The 27226-nt window shown below is 44.3% G+C and overlaps 1 protein-coding gene across 27 annotated transcripts in view; it reads right to left on the bottom strand.

The window, feature by feature from the left end:
• Positions 1-27226, bottom strand: part of nfixb (nuclear factor I/Xb) — a 130892-nt gene that overhangs the window by 20113 nt on the left and 83553 nt on the right. For 15 of the 27 annotated variants that reach the window (XM_026166113.2, XM_080301053.1, XM_080301057.1 and 12 more), the window contains 5 exons: positions 6079-6144; positions 4215-4289; positions 3168-3288; positions 2876-2911; positions 2218-2348 (listed from right to left, as the gene is read on the bottom strand). In XM_026166113.2, the coding sequence (XP_026021898.1) occupies positions 2218-2348; positions 2876-2911; positions 3168-3288; positions 4215-4289; positions 6079-6144 (429 nt within the window). The remainder of the gene's footprint in view (positions 1-2217; positions 2349-2875; positions 2912-3167; positions 3289-4214; positions 4290-6078; positions 6145-27226) is intronic. The other 12 variants (XM_026166116.2, XM_026166125.2, XM_080301062.1 and 9 more) reach the window with 1 other exon arrangement.

Here is a 27226-nt window from a genome sequence, read left to right as displayed (position 1 = left end):
ATGTTATAGAGTGCAGCAAGTGTCTATAAAATAGTTACATCATTACTGTTGGCAGTATTAAAATGGCAGCATGTGAGTGGGAGGGACGGAGAATACATGAAAATTTAGCAATTTAACAAAATCCCCAAAGCCAAATACGACACCCAAGAGATATATGTTAAGTCTATTGAAAATACATTTGACGTGATCACCATCATGATGGTTAACAGTGCGGTTACCCAAAGAGTGAGTGGCTATGACTTCAGCATGTGAATGGGTGGTTGGAGTAGTGCCGCTCAGGATTTTGGTATAACTTTTAGGTATCTGGAGAATACTCAAAAATGAGAAATTCAACATTTTGGGAAATAAGCAAAATACTGATGGATGATAAAACTGGTGGCCTTCTGATGTCTGTATTATAAGTCAGCATTGAAGCAGCCAGCTCCTGGTTAGCTTAATGTTGTCTCAGTAAAAAATAAATAGATAAAAGAACAGCTAGCTCGGCTCTAGTCAACCAACAGCTCTGAGATTCACAAATGAATATAAAGAAACAAAAACAGAGAGAAGAGCAATTTGCCCTCATGGCCCTTTACAAGCCAGTTAGCCTATCACAAAACAAAGAACAAACACTTATTCTCATTTAATAACCTCGAGATAAACTGAAGCAAGAAACACAATGGTGTCACGTGACAGTAGCCCATCAGTCACATGACCAATTAGTCTCTGCACTGCATTAGCTAACTGGCTGCTAGCACAGCTTCCTCTTTGCTGTGCAATAATGTAAATTGCTGTATTTCCCAAAATCTCAAAGTACTCCTTAGGAACACCACATGCAACATTACAGTCATTACAGTGGGTTTACTTTAAGTTAGATTTGTAAAGGACTCGGTTACACCCACTTGATAAAACAAAGTTGCTAAACATTTAGCAGATGATGTTTGTGTTTCGCAGTCTAATGCATGACACTCGCACACACGTGCACTCAGTCCTGGAGGTGAGCTTAATAGATGTTAGCTCTAATGCTGTAAAAACTAAATGTGTCCATCTCTGCAGCTATTCTCACAGTCAGACAACAAACACTAGACAGCAGGCTATCCTCAGTTTGTGGTCTGATTGAAGGGGCAGTTCAGCCAGAACAAAAAGTTTTTTTCTGTCTTTTATCCAATAGCTTCAGGATCAGCTTTCTTTCTGTATCCCATCACAACAGTGGTGTGATGTACATAAACCTTGTTTGTTTTGAAGAACTGGTACTGGAAAGACATTTTTCCTATTTCCAAACACAATTTTCAAATGCATTAAGCATTAGATGATGGCAGAATTTCCAGCGATGGAAATAAAAGACCTTGAAATTTCTGCAAATTCCCCCGAATCTCTACAAACTGTTTAGAGTAACTGAGAAAATGTGTTTTTTACTGGCTCTTTAAGTCCCTGCTGTATGTGAGAAATGATGCTTTGGTGGGGGGTCCATTTAGGTATGGCATATAAGAGGATTAGAAGTTGAAAATGAAAGATGGTGCAAGTGGGGATGATGAGGGGGGGGCGAGTATTGAAGAGTCAAAATAGATGCAAGCGGGTATGATGGTGAAACATAATTAGCTTTAGCTTCTGGTCCATGTCAAGTCAGGAATTTAATATTTGTGGGACATTTGTGGGAAATACATCTTTTTGCCTCGTTGCTGAGAGTTATTTAGAGCGTTACCATTCTAATAGCTGCACAGTAAGTATGAGCAAAACACAGCAGGAAGTGGAGGGGCTAGTTTGGGCTTTGTCACATATGCACTGTTACAGGAGGAGACGATCATATTAAACATGGCTGTCTCAAATAACGAAGTCAGTGCCCAAACCTTCTGTTTATAAATCAGGAGAAAGGCGGCTTGCCTCATAATGTGAACGAACTGGGCGCTGCACCAAGGCCTAGATAACATCAGATAATAATGCTCATTTTGATGACCTCAGCTAGCAATGAGACCTTTTGCTGAAACCAGACTGCTTGTTTCCCTCTTTTAAAGTTACGCTAAGCTGACCAGCTGGTGCTTGCTTCTTGTTTACTCTACAGACATTACAATAGTATCAAACTACAGAAGCTAAACGTATTTCCCCAAATGTCAAATTGTTTTTTTAAGGCTTTACGATTCAAGGTGAAGCCAGTGTTTAAAGTTTGCCTCTGAATTGATGTGGACCTCAGCACAGTTTCTGGATTGCGTGCAAAATCTGATGCAGCAGTTGCAGCGGGACTACCTGCATCCACATCATTAGGCCAGCCGCTGGACTGAGAGCTGCTGCCAGCCGCTGGGGAACGGCCCGAGTAGAAGACATCATCCACTGGGCTCTCCATCTCACTGTCGTCAATGGACTTGCGCTTGTTGGAGCTGGGAGAGGAAGGAGAAAGATTAGTAAAAGGGATTCATTATGAGAGCAATCTGAAGCAGGCCAGGGTTTCCCACTAAAATAAATAGGCACAACTAATTAGTACAGGGGACACTGATAAATGTCATATCATCTTAAATCAAGGGAAATGAAACAAAGTCACCTTTTCTCTTCAGTTATCTACATTTTGTTTTCATATTATGTTACAGTCTTAAGGGACAAAGCAGCATAATTGGAGACAAACAAACACGAGGCCAGAATTTTAACAACATGCTGTGTCCACGCCGGCTCAAAGCAGCCGCGCGCTAGAAACTGCAAGCAGAAAGTGTGCCTGGTGATGTCGGAGCCTATTTTTGTGTGTGTTTGCACATTCCTACAAACACATACATCTGTGACCAATAAAATAAAAGGGGCTGTGAACGTACAGCGTGTGCGTATACGTGGGACAGCATGCGTGTGGCTTTTGTGTGATGCAGGGGTCTGTGCTACATTAGTATCAAGGGAGATATTCTGTAATGAGTGTAACTACCTCCGTGGGAGACTTGCATAAAGCTCCATTTCAGTCCTGCAGCGTAAGATGAGCGGGAGAGGACGGCAGAGGAGAGGGAAACAGACACAAACAAGGAACGGGTGACAGACAGATCGGTGGGAAATATGAGTGGGGACGAGGAGGGTTAGTGACGAGGAAGGAGAGAGAAAGATCACGATCAAAAAGCAGAGCAGGCTAAGCATTAGGAAACACAGTACAGAGGTTGGAGAATGAAGAATAGCAAGTGGCAGAATTAGATTTAGAAGGAGCGTTTCGAGTGCTTCGTGTGTACCTGGTGGAGGGGGTGGAGGTGATCGAGCGCCGCCCCAGGGTCACCTGGTTGATGTTGTAATAGCCGGGGCTGTCCAGGTCAGCCAGAGAGAAGTTGGGGCCTGTCGCTGTAGCCACAGGGGCTGAGGGGATGCACACAGAGGAAACGAGAGAAAAGAGACACATCATAGAAAAAAACTAGAATTAAAAGCTGAAAGTGTGAGAGAGCCGTCGACTGCAGAAACAGTTCTTTGTTTAAGCTTCGCAGAAGATGATTCCTGATAACTCTGACGTTTCAGTAGCACTACAAATGTACTCATTTCAAAGTCTCTATAGCCTTACTAGTCCATTTTTGGAGACACTGACACGATTATGTTTACAGGACTTTGCTAAACTTCTATTCAACCTCGTAGGACCTGGTGTCCACATATGGGAACATCACATTTTGGGTTGTCTGGACCAGCGGTCCCCAACCTTTACGTTTCCCCAACCACAGACCGCTTTATGTCTGACCTTTAAGGTGTCGCAGATAAATACAACAAAATAAAACCAGTAGAGCTACCACAAAAAAAAGATTTATTCATGACACACAGGACACTGACTTAATGATAAACATGATAACAAAATAATGATAAAACCCTGAAGACCATAAATTTCACACTCGAGCCTCAACTCTCGGGCCCGGCACCAAACGACCCACGGACTGGTCCTGGTGCGTGGCCCGGGGGCTGGGGGCGGCTGGTCTAGACCGCAATACTAAATTTTGCTCTTTCAACATTTGTTGTTTCTCATTTTGTTTGTGTACTCAGGAAAATGCTGCTGTGTTCAGTTTTGCACATCATTACTCAAATGTGACTTTTAGCGTTCTATCAAACACCATCGAGCCAGATAGCAAAGAGGAATTCAAAATGCACGTTCAGATCTTAGCAGGTTAATGTACGAGTGATATAATTATGCAAATCAATCCAGCTACTCAAAACTACTAGTTATAATAGGTTATAGAGTAATATACTTATAATAACATAAGTAACTATATACTAAGAATGAGAGGTGACAGTGGTTGACTCACTCTGCGACACACGGACCAGCTCGGCTACGTTCCACACACCCGAAGTAACAAAGCAGTCCTGGAAACTCAAGTTGCCTGGTTAAAGGGAGAAAGAGACATTTGTGAGTTACACTCTGAATGCACACACACACACACACACACACACACACACACACACACACACACACACACACACACACACACACACACACACACACACACACAGAAAGAGGCTGAAAAACACGTGTGGAAAGGCCTGACATACTGCTGGTGTCATCCACTGGGCCCATGTGTTTTCTATAAGGTACAACAGGCCTTTGGTTTGGACGTGTTCACTTTCTTGACTGTTGACAGTCCAACATACACAACCAATCAGATCCAACAAGCGGCTGTAATCTCCACACAGACAGCTATGTAATGGATGATGCGCTGCGCATTGCGATCTTCATGTATATATCATGCGCACGCATAATAAAGTGCACATGTTTAATAAGAGGTACTGGAACACTGATATACACACGTCCTCGCACATCTGTCCTTTCAGTCTGTTGAGACTGTAACCAAAACCTTGATTATAACTTGTGTTGAAGTTTCACAACTACAGTCATCATTTCTTCTCAGTCGACTACACTGCGCTGTAGCCTGTGATGGGTTTTGTCAGTGGAACATTTTCTTAACAGTTCTTAGTTTCAACGTTACGATCATCTGACTGCTTGTCAGCTGTGTTAGTTTCCAGCACCGTGTCGCTTTTATCGACAATAACACGTATGAACAATACTCGACTTCAAATGAGCTACAACAAACCCTCGACGCTTGCTGCCTGATGATTGACCAATATGCTGACCCTTGGCCTAAATCTTAAATCTAACATTTTAGCCATCAACTCTTGATTTTGAGCACAAAGGCCTAAAAAGAGAAAAACAAACAAAAGAAACAAAATACTGTAAGATGCAAAATCACTTTAAGCTAGCAACGAGCCAGACAGCAGAACGTGCAGATAAATTTGCAGCTAACATAATAAACTGGACTGATATTTGTCAGGTGTCTAGAAACCTGATGACTGATAATGTTCTGGTATCAGCTGACAACAGGTAAGAACCTTGTTTTCACATAAGGAGCTTCATAAAAGTCTTTAAAAAAGGCTTTTATGAAGCTTAGTGAACTCACCTGATCTTTGATTCTTATTTTATTTAAACTGAATGTAAACAGCGAGGTAAGTGAAATGTCTACACACGAAACACACCGTCACAGGTGAAAGTGGTACAAACAAATTAAATGTGCTGCATTCTGAACTTCTGTTCCCCAAGTAAAGTTTAAGTATGCGACACTATGTTGTCCATGTCGTATTACGCTGTGTGTAAAGCGGATCGCTTTATGGCTCCGGGGCCGAATCCATTTTAAATCCACACCCTTCTCTCCCCCTTCCCTCTGTCTGTCCATCACTCCCCCCCACGCCTTCTCCCTTCGCCTCTCATTCTTTCATTCAGTTCTTTTCAGCCCTCCTTATTTCTTCTCCTCTCGCTCCTTCACTCCATCCCTGCCCGGGGTTAACCACAGCGGGGAGAGCGCATGAGGTCAGCGCTCAGCTTCGGCAGCGGCCATGTGGTTCCCATCTTCCAAGAACGTCAGTGTGATTTATGAGCGGCCTGCCACAAACCCAGCACAGCCCCCACGCTACAGCACCATCAGCTCGCCTTACCATAATAAACTTAGATCCAACTCTGCTGGGACGCACTTGCACAGGCACAGAGGCCCGCGTGTAGGGCTAATGCACATACATGTGCATGCATGACTGTATAGGTGTGACTGCGTGCAGGCACAGGTATGTTTTTTAATAATTGCACATGTAGAGTGAGATTAATGGAACGTGCACTTGTAAACCTACCGTTTGGTGGGGGCTTCACATCTGTGTCTCCTTGCTGGTTTGAGTTGTCTGATTGTCCTGATTGTTCTGCAGAGAGAGAGAAAAAGAAAGAAAGATGGTGAGTCAGGTGGACAGATGTCTGGACACTGACCAAGGTGAGGGGGCAGGTAAAGAACAGAGGAGTCTCCTGAGAAACTATATGGTAAACTCTTTTCACTGACAACGGACAGACGTGTTGAGATTAAAAAGGCAGATATTTGCACTCGGTCGAGGCTCAGAGTACCGTTAGTAGATTCTTATCTGGTCATTATCGTACTCACAGCCTTAGTGTATGTTTGGTAAAGTGCTACAAATCCCCCAAAACATTTTTAATGCCAACAATTAACTCAGCGTACGTGTAATTTCTGGGTATTGATGCACCGTCTTTGCCATTTTTTTGAAAGACCTTCTAAAATATAGAATCTGAATACAGTGTAAACTGGCTCAAGTGTTCCTAAGAAACAAACCTCTGCTTCTGAGTCGTGGTTTTGAACGTGTGCGTTCCTGTATTCTGGGTACTGCTGTGTATAACTCAACTGTTTTTGTATCTTTGTTTCTTGCAATTACTCAAACTCACCATTCATGTTGGGCAGAGAGCTAATGGTCCCAAGAACTTTTAGAAATGCATCATTTGGAGTTGAATCACCTTAAAAAATCTTTTCTCTCTTTGTGTACCTAACTTTTCGGCGCTTGAATGTTTGCATGTGCACACAGCTACAAACACTAGGTATAAAAGTTAGGTAAAGTGACAGATGTGTCACCTCAACAGCCCACGCTGACTAGTCAAATGTGCACTTTGTCTGGATTGCATCTCCTGCATTGCTTCCATCTATAGGGACACGAAGGCGCTCAGAGAGTCGTCTGCTTCAGCTGCTTTTCTTTGGCTCGCTGGCTGCCATTCTTCTTCGGATGTGTAATGCACCCTTGTGGAGTTTTATGGTTGTATCATATATACCATTCAGGCCAATTACTCCAAAGCACTTAGCCTTTAAGGGCGTCTTGGGCCAAGACTCCCAATCCAAAACGTGGCCCCCTTGCAGCCACTACTAGGCCCCCCAATCTCAACATCTTCTAAACCCAAATCAGTGTCCTAATCTTGGGTGGCAGTGTTGCGTTACGTGCCAGCAAACTGGTGCACTATTCACCCTGTCGGTCGCGTGCCAAAAGCAGGAAAACAAAAAGAAACCCAAAGCACCTCATCGCTCTGGGAAGAGGGAAACACGAGGAAGAGCTTCTTTTCTTTCCTTCTCGCAACACTCGTCCTTCATTCTGCACAAGAGTCCATCTTCAGGTCTTTCTCCCTCAGTTCCTCTCACATTGGTTTTGTCTCTTTCTCTCTTGCGCGCTGTCGCTCTGTGGAATCCTGGCAGCCATCTTAGCGCTTGGCAGCCATCTTAGCTTTGGCGGTACCCATGCATTCCTGCTAGCTGACGGCACACCCACACACACACAGAAATAGACACACATGCTTGCAAAGCACACTCACTCTCAAACACAGCCCCAGTGGTCTTAAAGATAAAAAGACCTACGGAGGACGTGCGACGCTGATGGAGTAAAGGGACGCTTGTTTACAATCCTGTGAGTATCCTGTCGCCTACGCTAATAGGCCGTTAGAGTTCGACAGCTGATCACAAATATCAGACGCACTCGTAAAGCGACAGGAAGTGTGCAAAGGGCAACACAAAGAGAGTCCTCCAAGGTAAACGAGGCGATGTTTGGAGGAAGCCTGAGGCCTTTCTCATCGCTGCAGCGCTCATCCCGACAAACCCTCAGCAAACAGTCAAAACCTCTGAAACCCGCGTGCCTCAGAAAAATCTCTTGCCCTGTGTGACAGCATCCAAGCCAAAATTCACTGCCTTGTTGTCATGACAACGTGGATGGCACACCACAGTCCCTAATGATGAGTGGTTGTTGAAGCCTGTGTGTGCATATGTGTCGCTGTTTGGCCTGGCAATTAGTTCGAATGAAGATAATAATATAGCTTCCTGGCATGCGCTCAATGTGTTGTTTTGTTTAAGTATCTCTTGGCACAACGCAGAGCGGTGGCCGCACAGCCACTCTGTCACACGCCTGCTTTACTGTATCAGGAGTTCTTCTGTTTAACTCTCCAGGCTCGGCTTTGAGAACTTTCCTGTTTCTCTTGTTAAATCACAGCGACATATACACCGAATTTCAAATGTAAATGAAGTGATTGCAACTACAATACAAGTTCTGAAACTTTAAACTGATTTTGAGGGTTTCCAGCAAATGAAGGGTGGCTTTCTATCCTTAAAACTTGTGCAATGTTTAACAACAGTTAGCAAATGAACCAAGGTTATCCTATCACTGTGCTTCATTTGCACCAGGAGGTTTCTTCCTGTCAAAAGGGAGTTTTTCCTTCCCACTGTCACCAAGTGCTTGCTCATAGGGGGTCATGTGATTATTAGGGTTTCTTTCTAACATTGTACCATGTTTGTGCACCTTGAACTGACTGTTTTTTGTGAATTGGCGCTACATGAATAAAAGAATTATAATAAAAGGAATTGTATTCAAGGCTGAAAGTTGGAAAATGAAGAAAAATGTTGTTTGACAGACTCCTTTAAGACCACGTGCCCACATCGGAGAGAAAAATAACTGTCAATTCTCTCTGCTAGCAAAAAGCTGCAAAGTGACTGATAGCACATGTGTGGTTGGACGCCCTACCAACAGACTAAGGAACCCATAACCAAGGATGTTTTCACAACTTCACTGTTTAGCCCATTTGAGCTGACCCCTGTTTTTTTCCTCCCTTGGTGCAGGTTGTTTCTGCCAACATGAACGTAGTCATCGTACTCTGATTCGGACCAAAGCAAACGCCCTTTGGAGGAGGTGCAAACCTCAGAGCTTTTAATAATCAAATTAATCTGACCCAACGACCAGCTGTGCGCTGCAAGTTTGAGCTAAATGCCATCCCATAGTCAGGCATGCTTTGCATTCTGTGACATAATAAACACAGACATGTAGAGTGCCTACCGTAGTATACCTAAGCAGGCCGGACGTCCTCAGCTGGTTTATTGTAACGCACTTTTGCACTACTGGAGTTTGCTTGAAGGCTACAACTTTGCTAAGTCATTAACTGTTTCGGGCCACAGTAAACAAAGTATGGATAAGACAAAAAATGTGTTTAGTGTTTAATTAACTTCTGAACAAAAGAAATGAGCACTTTAGGAGATGTGAGCAAGATGAACTACAGGAAAACACTGACAGATGTAGCATTCGCGCTGTCACTAATAAATCAAATATGAGGTTTGTGCTACTATATTTCTATAAGCCAAAGTCAGTGTTACACTGGAATGTGGATCATTCAGGAGGATTTGGATAACATACAGCAGCTTTTAGCACATGGCTAATATTATCTAACAGCTAAGTAGATACAGCCAAAATAAACTTTTTAAAAGTGTAATATTTTAGTCAGCCAGAGGATTTTAGCAGCGTTTCGGCCTCCAGTTACATAACGCGGGAAATAAAGATCTAAAAATAATGTATGAATATATATTTTATGCCAGGTTTGCTAACATTTCTTATGTTTACGGTACACACAGAGATACTAGCAGGTTAATATCCTGGATCTAGTGGCATTCTTGATTGTTGTGTAAAGCAGCTATAAAAAACAATCCCACTCTGTAAGACGTTATGGAAAAAAACGTTCATGTCTCACTAAGTTTTGGTTCAATTTGATTCTTGCCTAATTTCCCGTTTGTGTATTTGCATAATTATGTGTCATTCCCATGCTCTGCTTAGTTCAATAAAGCAAAAATGTCTTTGTCTGATATTAATTTAACGCACGAACGCACTTCACAATATGTATGTGCTTGTATGTTTTATGTGCTTTCATTCTTAAATGTGCACGTGTATGGATGGAGTGTAATCCGTGGCACGGTGACAAGCATGCATCTATATTTACATACATTGTGTGGGTGCACAATAGGTGCCCAAAGGTGCCTCTACAGGAGTACAGTAAGGAGGGGGTGTGATGCCCTTAAAGAAAGAAGACGCTCTACGCTCCTGGTAAACAATAGCAGTTGTGTATTATTATACAGTCATATAAGACCACCGTGCAGGGAGAAATCACTGCCAGCAGGCCTCCCATCCCCACTGCAACATTTGTGTGTGCCCACACCTATAACACGCAGAGGAGCACATGTGACCGCTTTTATTAACGTGTTGGTTCAAGTGCTCGGATGTGCACACTCCAAACATGGATGCACATGCCTCCAAAGCACAAACATGCTCACACACACACAAAAACACAACATTCAAACACAGATGAATCACCCTTATCTCCTGCACACAGTCGCCCCAAGGCCCCCTGCACACACCCCGCTAGAGATAACACACACACACACAGGCCATCTAATACACCATGCTATCGCTCTAATCACCAACATGCACACACACATTTCACTTTGTTTCCTGCTCAACATACAGTACAATTATTGCTAATGTACTCCAGTAGAGTCTATGTAAAAGTTAACACTGGCTATACATTTGTCACACTGCAGACGCAGACGAACTCACACCCAGGCTAATGTACACACACTCAGAAACCACACTTGCACAATCGCTCCATTCATCATACACGTAAAAACAAAACGACACCACGCACGGATACACAATTACGCAATCTGGAATCATTAAGTGACACTTGAATGTAAAATCACATAGACGTGCTCCCCTCTTAGTGCGCAGGCAGCCACTGCCAGCGCTAATGGACTCATTTACGACGTGCATATTCATATACGAGCGCACGCTGCACACTTTTTGCTAATTTACAGAACGGCTTAGAGTGTTTGTTTGTGCATCACAAGCACACGTGAGCAAACAGGCCCTCTGTAATCTAATGTGCACTAAGTGAGGGGGATTTTGCAGACTGATGAGAGACTATAAAGCTACCATCACCAGTCCAGCACTAGAGATAAAATATAACGTCCTTTGGATGTTAAACTCGAAGGCGATTGCAAATATTTCCATAAGCAAGTTATTGTAATAGTCAGTATTATCATCCTGTTTATGAGAATCAGATGCTTTTCGGGGCCTTCACTCAGCTGTCTTTGTGACTGCCTGCACTAAAATACCAAATCTGTAGAAAGAAATAACCAGATTAACACAAAAACACAGCTACAGATGTACCGAGAATAACTCTACATGCTACTTCTTAGCAGAGACTGATCATAAAAAGCCGTTAGCTTAGCGATCATACCTAACAAAGCACGTCTGTCTTCACACGTTCACGTTAAACCGACAATAATTCGTTGCAAATGCAATTAAAGAAACACAGAAAAGCACGAGTACAGGTGCGCAAAGAGGGTTTAACAAAGCGATGCTATGAAGCTGCATTGTGGAAAACTGAGGAGGCGGAGCTCCAGCCTTGAAAGTCCACCATGCTGGTAATGAAAATTCAATACTACGCTGCTTCCCTTTAAATACCTTAAAAATACAGATTTAAATCTTTAAAGTGTTTCATTTAAATGAAGCTGGAACGAATTTTGAGAGTAAAAGTGAGAAATTCTAATCCACAGTCGAATCTGTGGATGTAGCTGCAGCCTGAGATCCTTTGACTTCCTCTGTCTCCACCCTCTGCGTGTCATTTAAGGATAGTTCCCCTGACATGGTTCAGTTCACAGTCAAATGATAGGGGCCTCTTCCTCTGACTACTGCAGAAGTCTGTGGACAAGTCTACCACTGTTCTCCCTCCTTGATCTCCGTCTCGCCGCTGCCTTTCACTCTCACACTGTAACCCCCCTCGCTCCACCTCAGCTTCCTCTGCCTCCTTTTTTTCTGGATGTCTCTCTCTTTCACTCTTCAGAGTTCAGGCCTGCTGGTACATACAAACCCCGTCATTCCCTCCAGAGTTCAGCAAAGGATCTGCTCTCAGCGAGGCCTTGACTGGACCGCAACGGATAAAACACAGATATACACAAAGAAACACTAAATACAACGGAGACTGCACAAAGGTACGGCTGCCTGCAAATGGAAGACTGAAGTAAAGCAGAAAGCACGACTGCACTGACTGACATATACATATACAAGCGTAGCTGCGCAGCCTCAACCCCTCTCTCCACCCGCACTCCCCATCCACCAGCCTCTGGATAAAGAAACCGAACTGCCTCCCCAATTGGGTTTCGCTTAAGAGGTTTATCGGTGTGTTGCTAAACATTCTGACCTTTTTTTTTAATCTTTAATGCGCTTAAAATGTTCCAAACCCTCCTAATCCCCACGGCTATCCCACACAGATGTTCACTCGGCTCTTTTATTGGACTTCATTTCAACCTCCTTTTTTTTCTTCCTCTCCTCCTCCACCACCTCCTTCATCCTCTCCACATCTCCCCCCCTCCCCTCCGTTTTCATAGGCCGATTCGTTTTCCAGTTTCTGAATACTAGTCACTGCCTCCTGATCGCCCCGGCGCTGCTCCCACCCCCCCCTTGTGTTTCAATCTTCCACTAGAAAAGCTCATGTTGAGCCTGGTTTTTAAGCCACGGGGGCTTCTTATTGGACGCTGGCTGCGCTGGTACAGTGTCATCTGTCCCGTGAGTGACCTCAGCTCACTGTGGCCACCTTTCGGTTCAGAAAAAGCGTGAGTGTGTGAGAGGATGCCACTTTTACCAAAAAGCGCTCTGGATAATTAACAGGAGTTAGTTTCATTAGTGTACAGTTTAGTGTAACAGGATAATAACAGGGGACGGTGAGAACATTGTGGTTCTTCCTGCTGAGCTATTAGGACATCTGGAACAGCCTGAACAAATCCAGTCTTTCGCTTTTTAATGACTCTCAATGTGAAATCTCTTTATCTCTAAAATGTTACATGCAGAAGGAAGTTTCTACATTTATAGAATGAACTCTGGTTACGGTGCTCCAGTGTTGTATCAATTAAGTCCCAGTTACTAAAGAAATGTGTTGTTTGCTTGATGAAAGAGATAAACTTGAGCTCTGTGCTTTTACCACATCTTCTGTTTAAGGACAATGTGACCTGTAAGCAGTGATAAAATGCACAAGTGGCCCATTTATGAGTCAAAAAAGTGGATGTAGCTAATGTGACTGTTGTTGTGGAGCCAGAAGCAACCATATTTAAACAAGACAGTAGAGTGCTAAGGAATCAGCTAATGCTGTACAGCTTCAACACGCTGATGCTAAGTGACAGACTAATGGAAAAGGAGAAACTGTTTTTACTCTGGAGTACTAATTTCTTGTACCAGTGAATTCAATTAGCAAAGGTGAGATGTCGAAAACACCTGCAGGCTACAGCTGCCTGCATCTGCAGCCGCTCGTCAATCAATCACAGAAGCCACAACTTTACACCCAAGTCAACATTGGTGATTTACCTCTGTACAGGTGTTAGAGGTCAAAAGGAACTTTAAACATGAAATCTGTTTTCCGCACCGTGTTGATTTCATACCTGAAGTTGGACGTCGTAACACGGGAGTCTGTGGGGACTGACTTGCTTTGGAAGCCACCCTCATGTGGACAGAGGGGAACTGCAGGTTTCGGCACTTCGGAGTTTTCCACTCGAGTGCTGTGCTTTTACTGCCTTGTCTTTTTTTAAAGGAGTGTTTGGCACACAGGAAACATGTTAAACCTTGACGCTATAAGATAAGAGATAAGATAAGATAAGATAGAACTTTATTAATCCCTCGGGTGGGTTCCTCTGGGAAATTCGACTTCCAAAAAGCACAGCAACGACCGAAGTTACAGTTACAGAATTGTTATATATATATATATATATATATACACACACACACACATATATAAATACAGAGACAAATATAAATAAAATATACAAAGGGGATAAATAGAATAAATAGGAATAAGGCAGACTTTACAGCACAAGAAACAAAAAAAGGTCACAAAAATGCAACATTTGACGCATCAAGGAAAAAGATTCTGAAAGTGCTCAGTCACTGATTTATAACGATTTATAGATTTATAATGAAAAGCCGCCTCCATCCTTGTGAAACTACCCTGCATTATACGACTGTAATGACAGCTCATTTACTGTCAATGGAGCAGCACGTTTCTGTTTACAAATCAAGCCAGAGTTTCTAGAAATTGAAAGAATAACACAGGGGTTTGCTGTTTCAGGATGGGTTTTCCTTTCAGCTATTTTTGGCGCCTTCCTGGGAAGTTTATTTGGCTTCCATATCCACACCCTACCTATTAAACCAGCAGCTTCCAGCTCTGGCAATTCCTCTGGCAATGTGGCGGTGCACAAAATACCTCTTACAGGCTAGTGCGCTTACGACTTCCCATCTTTTTGATACATTAAAAACATTTTTCCAAGTCTACATAAAATCAATCTTAGTGCCCACATTCAGTGTGTAAGTGACAATAGTGCATCTCTGAATGTCTGGCATGTAACTCCATGTGACAGCGCAGCATGGGGCGATGTGATTAATTGTGAAATGTGTTTCAGTGCTGCTAGTGCTGAAGTGTGAATGTGTGGGTGTGACACTATAAATACCTCACTTGTTGGCTTTTGCGTGTGAGATTGTGTCTTATATATGTTTATGATATTGTATACGTGCAAAGATTTCTGGAGCGCACGTGTTGAGGCACAGTTGGAGATAAGCGTGTAAACATCTGTGACTGACAGGCTGAGCAGCAGAGTGTGGGAGGCAGACGACGTTCTTTTATTAAAACACGCGTGTGCAGTGCGTGCATCGCTTCGTGGGAGTGTTTGCATGTGCGCGCTCCCCGCGATTCTCTCTATACGTGTGAAAGTTCAATAAATTAAGAGAGATAATTCTGTGTAAGATGCACATCTGTGTTTGTACGTGTGCGCACTAGTGTGTGTGCGCTTGTGTGTACGTGTGTGTGCTTGCGTGGCCGCCTGGCCGAGCCCTGTGCCAGCAAGGAGCAGGTGTGGGGAGGCAGCCCTGCTTTGCCCGTTGCCCATCTGCGTGGCCGTCTGTGTGCCGCCTGCGCCCTCTCTTTGCCAACGCCACACAGAGCCGGGGAGCCAGGGGGTGAGAGGGGGGTGAGAAGGGGTGAGAGGGGCCTAAAGGGAATCAACCATGGGAGAGAGAAGAGGGCAGGGGGTAGAAGGGATGGAGGGGGCTGGCTGGCTGCCCACGGATACCCCCTCCTCTCTCCCTCTGCCCTGTTTCTTTTATCTTTTATCTGTGCCTATGCTGATGAGCTGCGATGTACAGGGAGAGGTGGGCAGGGAGGGAGGACCAGGCGACACAGAGGGAGAAACACAAAAACAAAAAAGAGCCCTGCTTGTTGTCGGGGTAAACGCAAGAGTAAAAAGGGCAAAGAAAACCATCGAGCGATTTGAGGCTAGTTTTCTAATCTGTGGCTGTTAGTCTCTCTGTCTGAATAATAGTCTGTCTCTGAATTTCTGAACCTATCCAAATGTTCACGTCGAAACTGAAAATGCATATGGTGAGGTGTCATTCCTCCATTTGGCCAGCAGATGTCACTTGTTGGCAGTGGGGGCCACAAGGCAGCAACACATGCTAAAGAAATCTGCCTCTTGCAAGGGGAAGAGAAAGCAGTGGGAAAGATTTCAGCAGGGCTGCCGTGGCTTTAGAAAGATAGGAGGTGAAAGCTCTCGGGCATATTGGACTTTAGTCGAAACTACGACCACCAAATGAAATATCTGTGTCTCCAAAATACAGCACAACTGTGTCTTTTTCATAGCGGACGTGCTGCATGTTAGCTTCATACCTCTCTACCCACAAACTGACAACTACTATTATTTTTCCCTGCATTTCCTCCTCTTGTGTGTTTCTGATCACATGTTGATAATACTCGAAGCCAGCGCGATGACACGGACAATAAACATATAGTGAAAAATGCACCATGTCCATGCAGGCTTTTTGCACAGGAAGAATTGTTTAAACTGCACTGATGATGTGTGTATATATTAAATTTCATACAAACAGAACTAAGCAGACAACGTACAGCACTGAGGTTCACAGGGCTGAATGAAAGACATCAGCCACCCTGTGATATATGCACATGCATGTGGGTGTTTGTGTGTGTGAGTGGGGCTGGGTCTGGGCACAAGTGGGAATGGGCATCATGTGATGCCAGTTCGTGCCAGGGAATGGAGGAGAGAGAGAAACAGAGGAGGAGGAATAGAAGGAGAAAAGGCAAAAATAAAAGGGAGGGAAGAGAGGCAGTCTGAGGGAAGAAGGGGGCACAGAAAATGACAAAAAAGTGAATGAAAGAGAAGAAGAAGAGGAGTGGGGTGAAGAAAGGGAACGAGTGATGAGAAAGAGGGGGTTAGAGAGAAAGGGAGGGGGGTGAGGTGGGGGCTGGGGGGATTGTGAGAGCTGTGGGAACGTTTTGCCTCGCCAAGAAAGACGTGAGCAGAGAGAATAAAAGAAGGAATGAGAAAGAAAGAGAGACTTGTTGGCAGAGCAGAAGAGGAGAGCAGAGGAGGGTACGAGGAGGGGGAGTGAAGGCAGCGTACGGCGGGCACCAGCCAGGGAGCAGACACCATCAAACCCGGCACTACGGGGGAGACGAGGAAAAGCAAACACACAGCGCACCACAGCCACCACAAGGCAGTGCCATCGTTTTGCCAGGAGCCAAACATCGCAAACTATCCTCCCCAACTCATAAATTTCACACCCAAATCCATGACAAGCACCGGGCAGATCACGGTGACCTGTCACTCAAACGTCGCCCCTGTGTGTTTGGACTGGGGAAAGCTCAAAGTGTGACCTTATGAACTTTTGGCTTCACATTTGATCGCCATTCCCCCGCTGCATCAAATCCCCTCGTGACAAATTCTCAGCAGCAGACCCACAGTGGACAAATTCATGCGGCGAAAAGTCGTAACGCCGGAAAACAGGCAAAGCAACCTGTGCAAGATGGGAAATGACATCCCCAGGCGCACACACCGTCATCCATGTCCCCAAAAGGCTCCCACATGTACAATTATCAGAATTGATTTTGGTAGCTGGCAACAGATTTGTGCAAATTGCTTTGGGAATATGCACCCAATCACAGTATCAACTGCAATTATAAGACACTTAAAGGTACGCTAATCAATATTTTATATTAATAGTGATACAAATGACTGTGTGCAACGTGAAGGATGTTTGGTTTACAGTAATAAACCCAAGCTCAGCCACCTGTGCAGTTTCAAGTCTCTTGTTTGGCACCTTTTAGACTTTGTCTCGTTTCTTGACTTGCTGTTACAAATGTGGATGATCACATTAAACATGGACAAATACTCACAGCCAGCAGCTCAGGTTTCAGACAGTTTTCTACCTTTGGCTCTGTATGATGTCACAGAGAGCGGACCTGTTGTTAAAATATTTTGCTGACCAGAGGCAGCCAATCAGAAGAAAGCAACTGTAGCAGCTTGTTTCAGACAGACGATGAACTGACACACCCACTATAACACGACTGAGGATTATTTTCAACTGTGAATCACACAAAACTACATTAGTAGAGTCTAAGAATAAAAAGCTACAGATGAGCATAATGATCCCCAGTAAACACTTTTTCCTGATTTGGAAACCTGTGCCAAACAAAAGACGTTGAGCATTAACAGTGAACGATGTCTTATTGAAGACCATAATAAAGCTGAAAATGAGAGAGAATATTGTTGTTATGGGCAATCATGCTACCAAATGAATGCTAATGGTCATGTATTCAGTTTGATTGCTAAACAAGTCAGCTAGCTTGTTGCAAAAACCCCATGAAAATGAAAAAGGAGCTCATTAATGCAGGTTAACGGACAAAGCTAGCTAGTTTTGATGGCTTCTGTTGGACTGTATGCACAAATACTCCAAGTGACTTGTTTTGTACTACTGAGCCTAAACTCTGCTTCTGTGAAGTTCTTCAGACCTACACAGAAGAATGTGTTGGGGTAACCACAGGCTCTGTTGGAGTAAATGTGGATTTCAACAAAATGCCACAATGTGGCATGAAAGTTGATAGGTTGATTCATATCCTGTCAGGATGCAAGTTCTGAGCAGAGAGGAATGCATGTATGCAAAGGTAAATAAACAATGTTAACAACTACAGATAGCTCTTCTGGCCTAAGGCAATACGGTTATATTTAACGTTCTTCTAGCACTGCAAGGTTGTGATGGTATGCTGTGCATCCAGGAGCACGAAGCTTAAAAAACATTCTCACTTGAAGACGTCCGAGTTCTAACATTCCTGTCAGGATTCACACCAACAGTGATTCAAATAGTGTGCAGCCAGTATTCAGCTGATGTAATCCCTCACATGTTTTAATACAACATCAACAAAATATGATTCAGTTTATAAGACAACACGATTTGCATCTCGCTCTTTATTTACACCAATGGGCTTTCAGCCTGAACGCACTAAAGATTTATTTTGGTTTGGTGAACTATGCAAATAAATGCTCCCAAATCTATCTGGGGCTTGGAGAACGTGTTTTATGAGGGCTGTAAAACTCCACACAAACACATAAAGCGGGCCTGTAAAAATAATGTGTGCTCTGCATAAATGCTCATTTGGACTAATGAATTAGGGTAGCGATGAATGGCTGTGCAAGTGTCCACATCCTCCCTGGGTGATGCCGATGGAGGCTTAATGTTAGATGTGCATGATTTGTGAGTAGTACTGTGAGTGTGTGTCTACATATGATATGTTAGCTGGAGTAAGGGGGAAGTGTTGCTCTGTTTGTGCATGTGTGTGGGCACCAGTGACTTTGCTCCTCCTTTAACAACCTCATTCAGCTGTCAAATAAGGAAACCAGATCCAAAACTATAATGAACCAGATCTGGGGGCGACATACAGAAACACAAAGAACAGCGGTACCGGCTAAACGTTTCTATGAAGTAAGTAAAAACTTTGTGATTTTATATCTTGAAAGGTGCTATATAAATAAAGTTCTTCACAAGAGCCTAAAATGAATAAAAAAACGAAACAAGAGAAATTAATAGAAAGAAGATTTTAAAAGATATTTTTCCCAACTAAACCGGAAAAGGTCCAAATCTGTGTTTCTGGGGAAGGATCAGCCACATCTACAGCATGAACTGAAGACTTACTCTTTTATTTGATGGCAGCAGAAAAGAGGAGGAAGAAGAGACAGACAGAAGCAGATGAGGCCTGAGAAAAAACAATCAGCCAAATGAGGGCACAGACAGAAAGACAACCTTTGACCACCAGCTGTCTGGGAGTCACCGTCCAGCCGCATTTCTCAGTCTGTGTCCCCAGATGAACCCGGCCCAAGGGTCAGTGGCTCCCAGCGCAGCCGTGTGTTTGCGCCGCTCGTTTCCGTGTGGGCACGCACGCTGCTGCACACTTGTGCACACGTGCATTAGGGAGCCTTCCAGTGTTTGTGTGCGTGTCCATGCGTACGAGCTGCCTGCTATCTGTGTCAAAGCTGGCTTTATCTCTCAGGCTGATAAGGTGAGTAAACAACTGCCCCGGTCTCCCCGTCTGACATGCTAGCTGATAAACTATGCAGTCACCAGTATCGGCGGCGGGGGGGTGCTGGGACAAGTGAGCCAGGCTAGTCCCAGGCTCCAGCTGCAGCCGAAGGCCTGGGAGGGAAATACTGCAGCATTATAATATCTTTTGTTAATAACATTACAGGTAGGGTTGTGCAGCAGCCTCACGTCTCTCAGAACATACATGAATCAAAGAGCATGTCCCTATATGTCACACACAGAGGATTAGCCTAGTTTGGGCAGCTTATGGCTCCACTCAGGCTCTCTCTTTGGTCAAGCTGATAATTGGAGATTTATTCCTACCATCTATCAATCCATCTATTAACTTATTAACCCAGAGAAAATCTCTAAAACCATCCTCCCCACCCTCAGCAGATCCAACTCTGCAAAGTGAGATTAAACTGATGCAAATCCACTTAGCAGCTTCAAAAAACATATTCATCAATAAGCATCGCTGACCTCGCTCTTATTATCTCAGCTTCTGCCTGCACTTTAAAATCCGACACGCACTGGGTGATAATGACAGGGAGAGGGGAAAAAAGCAGTGAAATTGCATGCTTAAGAAAAAAAGGATGAAAAATGAAAAAAACAAACAAAACAAAAAACGTGGAGCAGAATTAAGTTAAGTATTCACACTGAGAGGAAGAAAATCCTCTTCCGAAAATGAGCTCACAGTTAACTAACACTTTGTAATCTTAATACTGACATTTTCCACCGTGACATTTACTGTGATTATGTCATAAGTGCGCCGTGACTGGTAATCATGGATCAGACGTTTAATACATCTGCTATGAAAATGTCCAAATGAATTAGGCCTTTACTCAACAAGTTCCAACTTAGCGATCGCACTGATACCGCGATCGATCCATGTACGAAACAAAACAAAACAAAAAAAGCAGGATTTGGGTTAAAGTGGAGTGTTTCTCAACTAACACGTGAACACACCTAAGCCTTTGTTTTATTTAGTCTGTTTACTATTTCTAAACCTGAAAAACAATGCCTTGAAGACAACCTGCAGTACCCTCAACTACCACCAGGGGCAGCAGCTCACACTTTGTGAGTCAGTCCCTTAGTTTCCTTTTCTAGGTTACCTGAGTTAGAAGAAGCACAGGTGAATGTTTGGTTATTAATACGGCCACTAGAGGTCACTTAACTTCAAAATACAAAACAGGGTGGTGCAGGAGCGAGTCCCCAAACATGGAAATAAGTTAGCATTTCTGCACATTTTGTTCCCTTATGCTAAACCCAGCAGGTTTCCTGAACGGGTTTTTGGGTACACGCCTGAAACAGTCATGGTTAATGTTTTTTTTCTTAAAATAAAGAATAACAGTGTCCTGGAAAAGCATTTGCTAACAAGCGAGACTAGAGTTGGTAACATAAACATCATCACACCGACCACAGGAGCTTAGCAGTGAGGATGCTAAAGTGGCATCAATTTCCATGATGATCCAAAAACCTATGGAAAAATGCTGTTAGCTTTTTATTGAGTGAATCAGGGCAATGCTTTACTGGTGGCCTCCAAACTGAAAAAAAGAAGTCATCCTCATATCTCACTAACAGCTTGCAGAGGCATTCGGGGGGGAGGACAGTCTTCCTCTGCCATTACAGCACATTAGTTTTGTGCTGTGCAGCTCTGCTAATGTCCAAAACATACCAGAACAAAATGACCAATAAGTATATTAATTTAAATGTGTCCCTGTCAGTGTGTTCTGCCTCTGTTCAAGGCTGGAACGTCAGTGCAATGGCCGCCCTGCTGCCTATGGGCTCTGCGGTGTTAAACGGAGAGGATGTTCACGTTGAGGGGCAGACCAGAGGAGCCTGCATCTGTTTGGCAGTCGCTCAGATATGTCTAGCGTTTCACACTACGCCTCTGGGAGCGCTGGCTTGAGCTCAGCCAGAAGTTTATGAAAAACAGAGAGTGTGGGGGAAATGAGGGAACCAGGAAGGAGAGAAATGCACCGGGAGGGGGATAGAAGAGAAGAATGAGCTGGATGACATGAGACGACAGAAAGAGAGATAGCAGAGAGGAGGAGGTTGGACAGCTGAAATGAGAAAGGGAACCGGTTTAGAGGATGATGTGATGTTTTCCACTCTGCCTGTGGTGCGTGTGCAGGGGTTCTCCTGAGGCCCCCGAGGATCCCGAGGGCCCCTGGTAGGATCTACGAGTGGATTCAGGTGAGGAACAGGTGTGACCACATGTCAAAACACATTGCTACGAATGTGGTAATTACACACTTTAGGGACAGAGGACAATGGTATCTGTATACGTGTCTGTAAGTTTAAACCACATGTGCAATGCTGCATGAAAGTAAGTGTATATTTTATGTAGTGCAAGAGAGCACAAACGCCTGTGTATTCCTTGGATTAACATGTGACAGCCGGCCCTGCCTTCAGTCAAGCCCAGTCCTCCACAACAAACCCGCTCCCCAGAGCCCAATCGTTGGTTTGGTCTCCGTCTCAGCTGTCACCACGCCTGCACTGTCTGCCTCCTGTCAGCTCGCTGAGAAAATACATGGCGATTTATAGCCGTACCATAGGGTACACAAACACACTCACAGACACACACTTTCACATACATCCAGGCATTGAGTTTTCTTCAACAGGCAGAGCAGTTGAATGTGCTCTGTCTCAAAGTGTGGTTGTTATTATAAAGTAAGAGGACATCAAGAGGAGGTTAAAAGGTTCCACACACCAATAAAGTTACTTGAAGTTAAGTACTTTGTAATATCTGTGTTTTATGTGACAGCCTGAGGAGAGCACACACTGACCACAGATATTACTAAAGATGAGCAAGATATGTTTACAATCACCATCTGGTTTGGGTTGCATCTGCTAAGTTATTATAATTAACTACGGAGACGTTCTAAACTAGGCGTGCTGCAAAAAGCTAATTAAATGCTTTGAAAAAGGCTTTAGTAATGTGTAAATCAGTAGCTGGGGAGATAAAACTGTCAATCATGACTGTTGGGTTCACAGGCCTGTACTTAGCTGCAGAAGTCTGCTAATGCAGACATGCCTGCTTTGAGTGTTTGCATAGGGGACGTATTATATGTGTTTATCTGCAAGTATTCAGGCAGTTTAACTAGTTTTCTTCCAGCATAGCCAGATTAACCTGCACTGGTTCTCCACTACCCCACTCACTGTGCTATTAAACCATGCCAATCTTACATGATGTCACCAGTCTTGCTAGTATTGCTAGTCTCTTTATGTTGCCTGTGGGCCAAGGTGTAAAACTTTTTTTACATATTTGTAGTATTTTGAGCAGTGAAATCCATTTATATGAAACATCTACGTCTACACTCGTGCTCTCACTCACACTTTGTGCCAATAAGCCCCTCAGGTATCCCCTCACTCAGGACAGTGACCCCCCACTGCTGCCCACTTTTCACTGTGTTGTAACAATGTTTTATAATGTTTTCAGTTTTTCTGAAATTATCACCAAGTAAAAATTATTTTTAAATGTGAACACAGCATAGATCTTAAGAAGTAGAAGATGTAACACATCTTTCTCTCGCTGTGTACTATTCAGGGAAAAAGTGTCTAATTCTTATTTTGTATAAGAAAACTGGACCAAAGCTAAAAGCAAAGTGCGCAGATATTAGTAACGTTACAGTTTTAACTACAATACCTGAATGATTCAACAGTCAGTGGAAAGAATTTAAGATGCTTTAGTTTTCTGTCCCACAGCCAACACAGTAACCCTCACTCATCTGGTATCTGAGGCAGGTTAAAACCCTTTCCCTCCATTTCTATATACGACCCTGCTCTAGTCCTCACACACTCACAGCTCTGAGGGGATCAAACAGAGCAACTGCAGGTCAGATGAGGCTGTCATCTCTCTGCACGTGTTTCACTATTTCATCCAATAAAACAATCAAGCGAATGTATTCCTAAAGACTTCTAGAAGTAATACGAGCCGGGGTTCTTCCACTTTGGTTTGGATCTGTGTTAGACCCTCCTCAGTGAGGCTGTGCACTAACTCAGGCCTGCAGGAGGGAGGTGGCAGCGTGTTTATTTTACTGTGGGCTGTATCTGGCCATCATTATCTCACACTGCAGAAGGAGCGCTGTAAACAGATGCTTGCGGCCCACTCGGCTGCAATAGTGCGCCTGGCTGAGGCAGCAGCGGGAGTGGGAAAGAGGATCTAAGCACGCTGAGGTCAGAGGCAATGAGAGCGGGAACAGACTGTGGCAAAATTTAGACGTGCCGGGGCCGAGGCTGTGATTGAATCTGTAGGGCGAGGATGCTGACTTTTGAGGTTACGAGGGAGCGTCTGTTAGTTCTACGACGATGGCTGCGAGGTCTTGGAGCGAGGCAGGGCCCGATGCTTCGGCCTCGCTGCGGCTTGCAATATTAACACACCAAAAGAAAGGTTGGCTTTGTAGTGGTCATAAAACAGGAGGAAGTCATATCAGTTCAAGATGCTCTTGCTGGAAAGCTCAACAAACACTGGCAGTGAAGTTTTCACAGAGCCATGTGGCCTAAACAAACTGCTGTGGAAAGAAGAAGACGACGAAAAAAGAAGGGGTGGAGGAGAAAAATGAAATGGCGTCTCTGTTAGCTGCAGTTGGGAGAGAGCGAGAGTGGGATCTGCTGCTCCTTTTTCTTTTTTTACTTTAATCAAAAGCAGAGACGCTCAGCAGTGGAAAAAGCATGACGAAAAGCAAAGTTTACATGAGCTAAAGGCAGAGGGGGAGGCGGCGGGTGGGGGGGAGGCGGGGTGAGGGGTGGGGGACGGGTAGACACAAACAAACAGACAACTACTGACGAACAGCTGCGCCGAGCACTTCACTGACAGCGAGGGCGAGGGAGGAAGAGAAGGAATGACGGGAGAGAGAGAGCACCCCAGTTACAAAAATGGAAAGTCCACATTTCAGCGCAGTATGGAAATATGGTCCTCATTTCATGATTCAATTCCCGCTCCCTCCCTTTCCCTCCCTCTCTAACTACCCCTTTCCCTACCAAACTCTCTTGCTTTCTTTTGCAGCTGCAGTTCGGTTATAAAAGGCTGTTAAAACACAGGAAGGCCAGTAAAACGGATAAAAAAATAGCGGGCGGGAGGTCTTTTGGTCGAGCGAGGCGATGGAGCAAATGGGAACGAAAGAGAAATGCAGGCGGAGATGTGGTGTGAACCATGAGATCTTACTGAACTGCTGAGTCTCCCTGACTTACGAGCATTTCTGGACTTTCGTCATAAAAACATCATCAGCCTCCACCACTCCATGCCCCGCTTTAATCTCCAAACTTATCTTCTCCTCATCCCTTCCTCATCCCTGCGTTGCGTGTGCAGTAAGACACACAAGTTTCAGGGTTGCTGCAAAGCCCCTTGTTGACTGCCTGAGCAACGCCGAGGAGCCCGGTCAGCTGTGGCCTCTGCGACTCCGTAAAGGCTCATCCCCAGCCTCGTCTCCCATGTCTTCCCCTCATATAAGCCTAATCCTGGTGGCTTTACATCTTAACCCCCCACCCCCAGTTTCTGGCTCAGGATCTGCGCCAGGGAGAAATTAAAAATTTGCCCTAAGAAGCAGAAGAAGCAGTTTTAAAAAACCCAAACCTGCTAACATTATGCATGTTTTCGAGTATCAGAGCCACCATTGGCTCTGCCGAAAAATACTCCTCTTCTGCTTCCCATGCAAAGCATTGTCCTCAAGTGACATCTTCTATGCTCATCTGCTTTTGTTCACGCCACTATCTGTCAGTTACTTTCTTTACTTATTCCGCCCATTCTCTCTCTCCCCTGCTCTATCTTCCCTCCATCAGGCCGTACACGGTTCTTCTCTGCAGTTCACTTCCCTCCCTGCTCAAATCACCGAGTTAGGCCAGGCAGTTCATTATTTCAAATTTACGGCCTGTCCGTTTGGCCTGCCTCAAGGAGGAATAAAATCAGGCTTTGGTTGGCGTAGTGATCTGGTTCCAAGCCCAAACCCCTCCTTCTACTCTTTTACAGTTTAATATAAAGTCATATCACATTAAAGTTAACGAATTAAAAAAAAGAAACTTCTCCTGTGCCAAGAGCTCTGCGTGACCAGAGAGCACGCACACACATGCATAGACTTGTAACTCAACACTTAGCTGCCATCTTTAGGGGAAATAAGTGAATTTGGCAAGAGCGTGTGTACGTGGAGGCTCATGTGGGGGGTAAAAGGAGGCCGAGGACTGTTCATCTGGTGGAAGGAAGCATAAAATTGGACACATATAAATAACATATATAGTGCACGCCTGAAGTAGACAGCGACATCATGTAACTGTATATGGATGTAGCGGAGTACCATGAATATGTCAACAGCTGTGTGTGTTTGTGTTGTGCGTCTTGACCCCCGTCTATTAACCCGACACAAACGCTGCCACTGAATAGAAAAGAGAAGGCTGTATTTTAAATGGATCAGGCTCCACTAAATAATGACGGTTGTGCTGTGTCAAGGCCCTCAAAGCCTTCCTATCCCTACATACTCATAGGCCCTTTGGGGATTTCAGCCATTTGAAAATATTTTAAAGAGGCCCGATTGCCCCCAGCTCAGCGGCTCAGAGAAGCCTTAAAACCCTGCAGCTAAATCCCGGGGTTATGTAAGGTAAAGCCCTAAATCTCACTGCGCCTGATGTTACATATTACTGTAATTGCAAATGAAAAAAAGGGAGTAAAAAATACAGGGTGGGGTGAAGAACTGCAGAGAAAAAGGGAGATGTTGGGGGCTAGAGGACGGAGGAAAGAAGAGGAAAGGAAATGAGGGAGGTGTGAGAGGATGGATTGGAGAAAGAGAAAAGATGCAATCAGAAACTGATCAGGGGAAAGAATGAGTGGAGGACGTCTTTGACACACCAGATCCCAGAGGTATACTCTCTCGCGCTCTCTTTATACTCAGTTCTGCTGTTTTTTTCTGGGGGTTTAGTGACTCTCTTCCCTTTTAGCAGGCCGAGTAGACTCGGAGGGAAAGTCAGCGCGCTGGCCAAAACCGTGGACTAAAAAGGAAATCCAGTAAAACTTAGTCTGCGTTTATCATCGGTCCACCGTACATCGTTCGTCATCTTCTAGCACAATCCTCCGGGGCCAGATAGAACTGATCCGACACATGCTCACACAAATGCAATCTTGAGAAGACGTTATAAAGTACCCCCATGAAAAGAAACCCACCGTGTCATAAATGCGCTGTTTTTCATGTCTAAACATAGTTTTGTGGGTACATGTGTGTTTTCTGTGCGATCGTCCCTGAACGTATGAATCTGAAATGTGTGTGGAGGCGGATAAGGCAGTTAACGTTGTGATCACAGTGCATGATGCAATCCATCGTCTAAAGATGTAAACAGGCTTTAGAGTTTCTGTTTTTCCAGCGTAAAATTTCTGGATGGAAGCAGAAAGGGGGGGGTTTGGGTTCGATTGTGGAAAATTTGTCTAACCGCTTCAAATCTGCCAGTGCAAAGTTAAGACTGTGAATATCTGTAGTGGTGAAAAGTATCACTTAATCGCTGCTTTTCTGAAACAAAATGAAAGAACACTGCAAACTATTCTGATCAATAACAAGACTTCACTTGTTGCTTTTGCAACTTGTTGAACTCTTCTAGGACTCAGCCTGTCTTGATCCTGCCAGTCGCCTGGTACAAAATGTCAGAGTCTGCTGATGTGCGAATATTTTGCTGCCCTTACTGCTAGAGACTGGTTGTCATGTGTGCATGGCATCAGTTAAGCCATCGGTTAAACCCCACGGAGGATTTCCAGCAGTGAGAACTA

This window comes from Astatotilapia calliptera, chromosome 4 (genome assembly GCF_964374335.1).
Source record: "Astatotilapia calliptera chromosome 4, fAstCal68.1, whole genome shotgun sequence".
NCBI classification, from domain to species: Eukaryota; Metazoa; Chordata; class Actinopteri; order Cichliformes; family Cichlidae; genus Astatotilapia; species Astatotilapia calliptera.
This window is presented reverse-complemented; position numbering and strand designations above follow the sequence as displayed.